The following is an 11,616-nucleotide window of genomic DNA, read 5'->3' as shown; positions in this document are numbered from 1 at the left end:
TTTCGTTTCTTTTGACTGAAGAAATGGTGTATTTTTTGGCATCCTCACAGGCCCAAAGACCATATAGTCGGACTAAGGGATGAGATATGGAGAAACACACTGCCGTTATGTCTAAATTCTCTCTTTAGTGAATCAATATTTTAATTTCAAGGGTAACACATCCAGCGCGATAACTGTTCGTAAAAGGTGGTGCTGTTTTTACCTTCATTGATGATAATAGCTATACACGCATCCTTTTCGACAAAAAAGTCAGAACGCTGTCTTAAGAGGATGATGTTAAGAACGTGAAGCTGCTTTGTCCGTATCGCAATGGCGAAATCGGATAGACATCGGATTCATAACCCGTGGGACCCAGGTTATTCGACCACGGGAAGTTTTTTTTCTTGAAGTACTTGATGTGCTTTCGCTTATGATGACCACTAATTGGAGTCCTCCTCTTCCTTGTCCTCTATTCCCACACCAACAGAGTTCCTAGCAGGTAGTGCTCCCTCTACCATGAAACGCCGCTTGCTGTGGACGCCACCTTGTTTCAGGCCTCGAGAAGCGCAGCTCATTAGAAACGACAGCCTCGCGGCAATTAATTAAACGATCCCTACGGAGGCCTCAGAAACGCGCGGCCGCGTTCACCCAGGCACGCAGCTCCGTACACCGCACCGCGACAAATACCTCCGAGGGGGGTTGACCTATAATGGAAGGGAACGAATAATTTCGAATTCCGCTTGACCTCGCATGTGATTTCACAATTAGGCTTTCGCCCGCTCTAAGCCTTCCTGCTCCGTTCGTCTACGGGCTCTTTCCGGAAGTACACAGCGTGCCAAGTATTTTCCACCAGGCTGGAAGCCGCCTCTGTGTTCACTTTCCGGACGGTGATGAAAGGATCAATTCTTCGTCGGGTAAAAGTTTGATACAAAATGGTTATTTCTTCGTAAATTTGAAAGAAATAGGTTGGTAGTAATAAAGATTCGCCCCATTACAGGTTCAATAATCTTTGCCTCTGATGATGCGAACAGCCTTACGTTCACGAAAGAAAGCGTATCAGCCTTACACACTTATTTATAAAAGCCGATTTGTTCTTGGTGTAAATAACGTTCTATGCGTTCTCCTTCGTGTTCATAAGATGTAGTCGTGTTACAAACGTACGTCTTGGCGGCCGAAACTGCGAAAGATATAATCGCTTTTCCGCGTATACAATTGAATTATCTTACACACGAAATTACTTGCCCTTCGTCGTCTCAAAAATCTTCTCTAGGCATTAGGGCTTTCAAGGTTACCAGGCCGATCTGAATTGCTTTGTGCGACGTAATTGACTCGGTTTTCTGCAGTAACAGTGACATTAATGGCGGCGACACCATTTGAATGAAATAAACAGTTGATAGCGCTGTCTAATTATTCAATAAAGTCGCAATATATGCTCCCCTCACGCCTGCGTAAAGCCTATCCGCGCCTGGGACCCGCCACAGAGAAATCAAAGCTAGCTGACAGATAAGAGAGAAACCTGCTCACCAAATTCAGGTTGCGCACACCCGTAGCTATATCTGCTTTAGCCACCAAGTATCGTGTCTTGCACATTTTCATCAACTCCGCAAGCCAACCGACGAGCGTTTCAATCCACTGTGCAGGCCAATCACGACTTGTCACTCGAGCGAAACCTGCGCATCAAGCGACTTACAGAGCAAAGGAGCACGATGGCGTCGTCTGCTTCTTGTTTTGTCCTCGTGACACCCACCCAAGGAAAACGCCACGTGCGCCGATAACATTCCGCTGCAAGCATTCCGGCGCCTGCAGCTGCCTATAGGGAGTCGCGGGCTAACAACGTCCGCCCTGGGCCTACCTCTACGTAATGCGGATCCACGGCACAATGGGCGCACGTACTCACAAGCTATGCATCCGGACCAGGCTATTTTATTTCGCAGAGGATCAACCTCGCTCGGCAGCTTATCTGATGGCTTCTGCACTGCAGTATACTAGTTACTGCCCGAGACCGCAACGTAATCCCAGTACAGGCCTCCTGAGGCCACAAGCTACACCGTACGCCCCTTGAACGCCGACGTGATCTGCCCCTTTGGCTTACTGCGGTTTGGCCGTGGATTGCCTGCTAACCTTCTGCCACTAGGCGCAGATACCTGAACATTGCTCCACACTCCCTCGCCCAATTCTACAAGGATTCCTCGTCAAGCCTCCCTCACAATGGGATGGGCTATGTGGCACAGCACGGGCAATCCCCACGAACGATGGTGCTGGGGCTGAGCCACCATTCAAGAATGCTGGCCGCGCGCCGCTAGTGCGGTGCCAGCCACGAGCGAGAAATAAATGGAAACCCCAGTTTGTGTTCACCGGCGAAAGCATTCGGACGTGTCCCGCCTGCGTATAGGCGTTTCCTAGTCAGCACAGCCAAGCGACGCATGGCGCCATCTAGGGGCATGTTTTAAACTATGTCCACGTGCATGTGGCCCTAGATTTAATCGCTCAGAACCGCTTGGTCTCGTAGTTTCCGTAGGGTTCTCCCCGATTTCGTTATTACGACTGAATACATGACGGGAGGTATCTTCGGATATTTTAAGGAGGTTGTGGCCAGCGTGAAGTTTTTAAACGCAAGATTTTCAAAAGAGTATTTAAGTACGGTTACGCGTAAGAAATTGTGCCATGAAATTGTCAATGTTGTGTTCCCTGTCCCCATGTACAGGGCTATGTACTGTGGAAGGCCCGGTAGCGATGTGCTTAAGAGGGTTAAAAGAATCCATCTCCCCGGCAATAGCATAACATTACACACAACCCCTCTTACAAGGCAAATTATGCGTCAAGGGGCTACGTTGAGAAAACGAAGAAGAAGAAGATCATCTTCACTGCGTGGTCGGGCTGGAAACGCAGAAGACAACGAGAAGAAAATGCTGTGTTGCATTGTCAAAGCGACCTGCGGGTTCCTCTTACGGATAGTCTACGGGATTCCAGCAGTCGCCGTGATAGCGACGTTCGGCTGGAGCTACTATGCCTACGTGTTCGTGTTCTGCGGCCATTACGTCAAGGAGCAGGCCCTGCGTTCCGTCTTCAACATGGTGTATCACCTCCTCTTCTTCTTCTGCCTCTGGCCGTGGGTCATGACCACCTTCACATCACCAGCACCCGTGCCACAGAGCTTCCACTTCAGCCCGGGCGAGCGGCTGGCCCTGGAGTCATGCGCGAAATTCCCGGATCGTAAGAAAGCGGTGCTCGAGGCTATGGCAAACAAACGCGGTGTACTCACGCGGTCTTCGCGCGGCCTTGTTGCGTACTGCAACCGCTGCCAGTGCATCAAGCCCGACCGCTGCCACCACTGTTCCCACTGCAGAAGGTAGTACAGAGTGAATGCTTTTTTCTTCTGTCATGTATTTGGAAGACGAACGCTTGCAGGGCTGCATTGTGGGGTTAAAATATATGGGGCCTGATTTGGTAGTCTAGCACCCCCCGTGTAGAGTTTCTGAGAATAAGCAGCCTCTTGTGTGGTCTAAGGGTGACTTCCCTACACAAACAACATTCAGTGCACTTCGACTCCGCGACAAAGGAAGACCTGCGAAGCTGCAGGACGCAGTTCAAGGAGTGAAAACCAAACGCACTTGTTACTAGTTTGCCATTGATTTATTATGAATTGCGCTACGTATACAAAGGCAACTAGGACGCTAACAGTAATGGGACGAGGCGCAGACGTCCCAGTCCAGTTGGCGTCCTAGTTGTCTTTGTACGCGTAGCGCAATTCGATATGAAACATCACCAACTAGCCCCATTCTACGTCCTTTCGCCATTGAGCATAGCTCCCTAGCCAATTCGCTTAATCAATCATGGAAGGACTCGAGCTCGTGGTGTGTAACACATTAACACAAACCCTCACTGCTCGACCATGGAGGTCTGCAGGCAGGTCACATTGGGCTGTGAGACGTACCCGTTTAAATCTCCCACCAGCACAGCAAGCATGTCATCGGTGAGGGAATAAAGCCTAGCTACGCGTGCACTTCCTCTACCACCCTCCCTTCCCACCCACTCGTGCACGCACAAATCGGAAGCCGGCGATGAGCCGTGCTTAGACATGGAAGACACATGGAAAAAGTCGCTCCGATAGCCCTTCCAGCTGAACAAGAATGTTTGGCTCACGATGGCGTTCCAAGCGGGAAAGTTGCCTTTCATCTGGAAGGGATCCGCAGCTACTCGACGAGGTGAAACTTCAGGCGGCAATGGCAGTTGATGTACGTTCTGTGGCATCGGCGTTCCGTACGTTGTTTTCGCGTTAGATTGGTGCCTTATCTTTCCTCGCCTCCCAAGATCCCCACAGAGCCGCAGGCATCTTCGTAAACAAATTCGTCCATTCATTCATTTCACGAAGTTCGCGCGACTCTGCGCGCCGACGCCCCTTCTATTCCCGTTGTTCTTCCTCCTAGCGAACGACATGTGTCCGTTCTACAGTGAGTCGAACGTGCAACTGCTGATAACGGCGCTAGAGCTGTTATCAGACGATTGCGAAACTTCAAAAGAGTGCTGGCGAGAGGTATGACACTTGAGAAGGATGCGCCCGCGGTGGCGAGGATTAGCGAAGCAGCGCTGCCGAGTAAATCAGCTTCACCGGAATGAGAACTAGGAGGGGGAAGACATTGCAGCAGCGCTGCAAAATTACATCTAGGTTTCTACCCCGAAGTTGCCACGTAAATGCGTCAGACGTTTCCCTCAGTCTCCCGAATTATTGGAAGAGTGACCCATGGAAATACCGTGTAATTGCATCCTATGAGGTGCTTGGCGGCTTGACGAGATGTATGGCCCTGCACACACGGTTCCCTGATCATTTCAACCTATCCAGGTGTCCAGACCCTTTCTCTTCTCGATAGTTCTCCCAGCAAGCCATTCGTGACTATTTGGGGCCTATTCCCTTTTTGTCGAATTCAGGATCCCCAAGTTCTTCCGCCACTTGGTTTTCTCTGATTCAACGTATTGACGGACCTCATGGTGACACCAGTGATGCCTTCATTAACAACGTCATTTGCGAACCCGTCATTGTTTTTTTCAGGGATATTGTGGTTGTTGAGCCCCTAGGGCTTCACATTAACATGTACAAAGAGAACTTCGCTTGTAACACTGGAACTTTCCTTCTCCACGCCTAGCGCCGCCACAGTATGCACCATACACTCCCTGTTACTTCCCTCACTCCTGACAGCCGACGGCGCACAAGAGAGAGGACGCTATTATCTCCTCGTACGGGCAGCACAGGGCCTTTGAACTTGGTACCAAATCTGACAAAGGCAATTTGATTAATCCTGCTAGAAGGTAACTACACGAAACGCACTAAAAATGCTTTTATAGATCTTTTACGGTTTTCTCTAAAAATACGAGCAGTCTAGGGTAGTCGCGCGGAAAGTCATATAAGCAATGCCCTTTTCGCGCACTTGCAGGTGCATCACCAAGATGGATCACCACTGCCCGTGGTTCAACAACTGCATCTCCTTCCGCACGTACAAGTTCTTTCTGCTCACACTGTTCTACATCGCTTTCCTGGGCACGTATGCCTCGGCGAGCACGTCCCTGTACTTCTGGCATTCGGATCCCCGTCGCGGCCTTCTGAAGTACTCGATCCACATCAGCTTCCTCGTCCTCGTTGGCGCCGGGATGGCGCTTGTTATGGGCGGATTCCTCTCCATGCACCTAGTATTCGTCGCCCTCAACCGCAGCACGCTCGAGCACATTCGGGGGCCGAAATTCGTAGAGAGCGGGGATTCGTTCAACCTGGGTGTTCGCCAAAATTTTATGGAGGTCAGTACGCTTCCAATCTAACTCGCATTTCAAGCGGAAAGCCGTGATCATCTCCTCGAGACTTACCAGTTCTATCATAATTAACTTACACTCACAGTTGCCTGTATGCACAAAACTAGTCCAAAATACGAGAACAGGACGTTTCCTTCTAGGTAATTTTTAAGGATTGTAAATGAGAACAGGTAAACCCATCAGGATGTGTACTCATATGAAGGATTTTTAATGCGTGAGCATTCTTGCACCGCTCCCCACCAAAAATATGCCCGTTCGTCCTTCTGCCCGTAAGCCGTGACATGTGAGTATGTGACATGGACAATATGGAGTGCTTATTATAAGGGTTTTTGTTTTCTTCTACCAGTTTGTTTAACCCTTGCTTGTTCGAAATGTCAGGCTAGCTCAACTGCATTTTTGCTTTTTCGAGGGATGCATTCTTTAAATTCTGCAGGTTCCAATTAAACACTCCAGAGAGAACTTGGCGTCGTACAGACAGGGTAAACTGTGACCGCCATAATGACGCAGAAGCACCCGCACAGCCGGTGCTGTGGCTTACTGTACAGGCACGGCGCCCCCGCCGGGTTCACAGCTTATAAGACGAAGCATCTTCATTTATTCGTTTTTGAGGGCGAATGTCTTACATGTATGGCAGGAAGGTGACCTTGAATAGCCCTGTTGCCGCCACGAATGGTACAAAAACACGTGGCGGGAAGCGAACGAAAGCATGCGAACGAAACATGATGATTGGAAAAGTTTTTTAATGATTGGTTAGCCTCGATAAAGATCGGGAAGGTAGGTATAGGAAAGTAGAAAGATAGGATTTAGGGTGTATTAAGATGCATTAAGGTGGATTAGGATGAATTACGGCCGTATAAAGTGGGATTAAGGGGCATTAAAGGCATTATTGTAGATTAAGATCGCTTAAGAAAGAATAGTGTGTTTTAGGATGCCTTAGGGTGGATTAAAGCGGGTTAAGATGAATTATAATGGTAGAGCAGCGTGTTAGCAGTGTCGGCGGGTGGATGCGTGTATAAAACGTACGTGTCGCAATAGTATGCCAGGCTTTCGCCCTCAAAGTCCGTAAGCAGACGTAAATGCCGGGAGAAAGTTTTTTTTTTTTTTTTTTCAGGGTGGATACACACTGGCCTTTGGTGGTGCGTGCTTGTGAGCCACATGATGCGCCGTACCCAATAAAAATTTAGGTGCGGATTATGGTGGCTACGCCACCTTTTTCTCTCGGCCGACCACTCATCGCTTTTGCGTTGTTATTAGCACCACAGTGGTTGTTTACGCCAGACCTAGTCATGATTTTGATAGCTTAGAAAACCACACCCCAGATTGGGAAGATACTTACGGGCTTAATGCTATGATCCCGATGCTCACGCCTGGTCATTTTGTATTACGTTCACGAAGCGTCATCTGCCATTTTAATAATTAAAAAATGATTTTTTGAAGTACGGGTTGAACTACGTTCACGAAGTGCATTCTGCCACTTTAATTGATGCAAAATGAAAAGTCGAATTACTGTTTTTTTGTTATCCTTCTTACTTTTCTCATTTTTGCTTACCCAGTTATGAACTTATGATTGCATTTATGCTTCAAGAAATGTGGGGTAATGTTACACGCAGTGGACTATTAGTACTTATTTATATGTATCACTGCGAGTTGTTTTCCCTTGACGTACTTTATCGCGAGCGACAAATATTGTAGCATCCTTCTTCATTCGATGTTTGTCCTGCTCTCGTCATGACTGCTGGTGAAGACGACAGGGATAGGTTAAGATGGCAAAGAAGCGTCTGTTTCCCTCAGTTCACTTTTTTGCTAAGTAATGCATTGATTTCAAAAGAGAAAAATGATATATTTGAATTGGATTGAACAGAATTCACATTTTTCTGGGCTAGCTTCCATCCTTTCGTGCGTGAAATAAAGAAAACGCTAGCAAACGTCCACGGAAAAGTACTTCTAAGCTGCTATGCTCAAAACTTTCGCATGGTGGGTACCAAAAAAAGAAAAGGCTGTGTTCCACAGTTACGGACACATTCGTCAATTTTGTCCATGGCTGTACATACTTCAATTTATCGATTCCGGGCTTCTTGACTGAAAAATATCAAAAGAAATCACATGAGCTTTCTTTTGTAGCTGAATCTGAACATGCATTATTCCGGCGAGGTGTGGCAATAGGAGATAGGAACACCTCCTCGTGCCGCGGTCATTACGATTACACAGGACTACAAGAGTTCTTCCTTCTCCTTTCTGCACTCCTACTAGGTGTTCGGAACGAATGCAGCACTGTGGATAATTCCCATTCATACGAGCCTTGGCGACGGTATACGATTCCCAACTAGGTTGCACCCAGACGCATCCACCTCAACCACCCCACGATTGCCAACTAGGCTGCACCCACACGCATCCACCTCTACCGCCCCACCCAAACCTGTGACTCCGAGAGGCAAGGGCGTCGTTCCCACGGCTGCAGCTTCATCCACCAGAAGAAATAATCCGCCCCGTTTCCAAAAAGCTGCCGCGAAAAATCAAGAAAATTTGCCTGGCCGGGAAACGGTTGCGAAAGGTTCCCTGTCAGCCAGAGACGGCCCGATGGGCTCACCTGTGGTGAAATTAGCATCGTCTTCAGCGCGAGCACCTTCCCTTACGATACGTTCATAGAGCAAGAGGTACACCTGGAACACTAGACCTGCTCACACGGCCAACGGACTCTCTAGACTTCTGTGATGCCGCACTTCTGTGCCTCCCACGAAAAACCTCTTAGTTAATGGCTGAGTACTTGCTGCCACATGTTTCTGTTCTATAAGGACACGTTCAAAATGAACGGTACTTAGTTAATTTGCAGAACTGGTTCTTCCGAGTAACAAAAAAGACCCAGTTTATTGCGTATCACGTTCGTCATAACGTAATTATCAACGTTACCTTTTCGGGCATTGTAAGATGTCATACTGTCTTGCCACCTGGAATGCGAATGAGAAGGAATTTAATAAAAATCCTGATCCCGAGGGGGAATTTGTCATAATTGTGTTGCACAGGTGCTAGAACGCAAATTTTAACCCCGTGTGAAATTTGACTCTGTGAAAGGAAAATACTAGCATAAAGCCCCTCACATTTGACGAGAGCTCTAACACCGCCCGAATTTGGCCACGCGTGTGTTGCCAAGCATTCGATACGTGTAAGAAGATCTTTGCACTGTACCCGTGTCGAAGTGCACCTGCACTATATAACCCAATATACACACGGTTAGTCTGGTTCCCGCTAGGTCCTACCAAAGTCGCTAGCGTTTACGCTAGAGATGGAAGTGAAAAAAATGTGCGAGAAAGGCGTATTAGGACATTTTATTTTGAGCCAGACAAGTTCATAGAATGGTTTTTCAGGTTAATGACATAGCTTTTATAGAACCGATGTTACAGGCACAGAGGCTATACGTATTTGCAGGGATGCGTAATATACGGCTGCTGTTTAATAGTCGCTTGCTTCAAATGGTGTATGGTCAACCTCCAAGGTCGCGTGGCATCCGCACAAACATCGCGGGCAAGGCGCGTGAATGGAAAGAGCGAGAGATTTCTAGAACTATCGGCTCTTGGAATAAACTGGTGACGTGGAGGAATCAAACCCACCTTGTTCCTCCCCCTCAAACTGAGCATGGGTCAACTAATGAAGCATAAGGAGCTTCACTGCAAGATGGAATCATTGGGGAGGAAGGTGTAACGAGGTGCCAAGATTCATCGCATAGCAATAGCCGCTGTGGACGCTGTGTCATTCGACCGAAGAAGTATACGGCCTGAACCTCCCTGGCTCGTTTATTTCGGAGGGAGATGTTGTATGGTCAACCTCCAAGGTCGCGTGTTATCCGCAGCAACATCGCATACAAGGCGCTTGAATAAGAAGAGCGCGAGATTTCTCGAACCGTCAGCTCTTTGAATAAACTGTTGACGCGGTGTTTCAGGATCTGTCTCTTGCATGTGGTGTACACCTGCGAACGTCCTTAAAACATAACACGCCTTTTTTTATGTCGTGTAATCAAGGAAACGTCTGCCGTACTTTACCAGGATGAGAAAGTACAATAGTCGCGGTAGTGCGCAAGCTGCGGGGACCTGTTTCGCTGAACTAAATAAAAAATACGAGTGGTTCGTTTGCTGGAGAAATTGTCATTCCTGGGACAACCTCTGCTTCTGCCCTGTGGTTTGCGGGAAAATTATACAAGAAGGGTTCAGGAATGCAAGTAGGTTAACTATTTTAGGAATTGAGCCATAATCTTCCAAGGTGTCAACATCACACCATGTTCCAGAGATTACCACACAGTCAATACAATTATACCTTCATGAACACTGGGGCGGGGAGGTTTGCACACACCGGATTCTGTAGTCATTGTGGGTGATACCATCGCAACTGCATACCACGCTTACTAAAGGCTTCCTCGCGCTCGCGCGAGAGGCGCGAAACAAAAACGAAGAAAAACGTTTGCTCGGCTTTCGGCCCGAGCTGTGCCCGGTCGTCGTTTTCTTGAGGGGCAAAGCAAAAAAAAAAAAATTCCCCCGCACCTCCCCGAAGGGAATCGTGCAGAAATGCGAATGCATTGGGTGCACCGATGAGTGTGTTGCGAGTAATGGCGTAATTAATGACGAGAGTGTGAACGTAATCATTTATTCATCAGCACCTGCTTGTGTTATCGTTGTACCTGACGGCCACAATCACTGCCTTGTGATCGCTAAAGTGCACGGTCAAAGGGTCTTTGAGAAGCATACGCGCGTCACAGTTTCGCGTATAGACCACATCAATGCAACTCCCGTGAATGGTAGTGGGGCACGTGTCAAAGCCGGCAGAGAGACAATGCATAGAGTGCCTGGTCTGAATGTACTCGACCAGCCACTCGCCACTCTTCTTGCGCACGCCAGCGTTGAAGTCGCCAACCAAGACTATGGGGTCAGAGGGCTTGGAGCGCACGCGCACACTTTCCATAGCCGCGTCCAGCTGCGCGGCAACGGCGTCTCGAGCCCCCGACTAAGAAATGCAATCGCATTTACGACGACGACGACGACGAAGGCAGAGCTACGAGGCGCGCGCTCACGTGCGCTCGCGCTGGAGGAATGCAGGCGCACATTCGCATTTACGACGACGACGACGACGAAGACAGAACTACGAGGCGCGCGTTCACGTGCGCTCGCGCTGGAGGAATGCAGGCGCACGCCGGCCAACGGAGCAAGACAACCCCCGGCTAATAAATGCATTCGCATTTAAAAACATGCGGTCACATGGCCGACGGTGTCGCCGTCTATGAAGCCGCTGACTGGAGAGCGTTGAAGCTACTTAGCGTTGGTAAACTTGTAGGTGACGCCGTAAGTCTTCATACCCGGTGCTCCGCACAGTGGAGACAAGCAACCAGCGTAGTAGTAGGCGCGTTCGGGCTGGAGCGATAGTCCCCTTGGCGCGTTGGGCGAAGGGGAAGGAAGAAAACCTCCAAAGCAAACCAATGTGTTTTAGCACGAAGAAACATAGCATATTAAGCAAATCAAAGTGTCTTAGGAAACCGCCTTAAAAGAATATGCGCGTACAACGAATAAGAAACACAAAGGGTCCTATGGAGTCGGTGGCGTCGTTGCGATTCATGCCAGCGTTGCTGTGTTGCCTCGTCGCACAATGTGTGGACATTCGCGGTGCGCTGATGGTACTGCATATCAAAAAATTGATGCAAAATGAAGAGGTTACATCCCCAATTACCTGGTTGCCGACGTCGATTCGCTATTTTTGGGATGACCACGTGAGAAACTCCGAATCAGGTGGCCGATGAAATGTAATAATCATTTCACGCGCACGAATTTGAAAGCGTGTTACAGCTCACAATGAACATCT

At 48.6% G+C, this 11,616-nt stretch overlaps 1 protein-coding gene across 1 annotated transcript; it reads left to right on the top strand.

Annotated features, from left to right (window-relative positions):
- The first annotated feature begins 2,885 nt into the window (after positions 1 to 2,885).
- On the top strand, positions 2,886 to 8,454 carry LOC144175248 (palmitoyltransferase ZDHHC20-B-like). Its single transcript, XM_077704346.1, has 3 exons — positions 2,886 to 3,328; positions 5,409 to 5,766; positions 8,029 to 8,454. Exons 1-3 carry the CDS (start codon positions 2,886 to 2,888, stop codon positions 8,422 to 8,424), a joined length of 1,197 nt encoding a protein of 398 aa, XP_077560472.1. The 3' UTR covers positions 8,425 to 8,454.
- The last annotated feature ends 3,162 nt before the right edge of the window (positions 8,455 to 11,616 follow it).

The sequence above is a fragment of the Haemaphysalis longicornis genome, unplaced genomic scaffold, assembly GCF_048455015.1.
Source record: "Haemaphysalis longicornis isolate Haplotype H1 unplaced genomic scaffold, Haemaphysalis longicornis Haplotype H1 scaffold_3, whole genome shotgun sequence".
NCBI classification, from domain to species: Eukaryota; Metazoa; Arthropoda; class Arachnida; order Ixodida; family Ixodidae; genus Haemaphysalis; species Haemaphysalis longicornis.
This window is presented reverse-complemented; position numbering and strand designations above follow the sequence as displayed.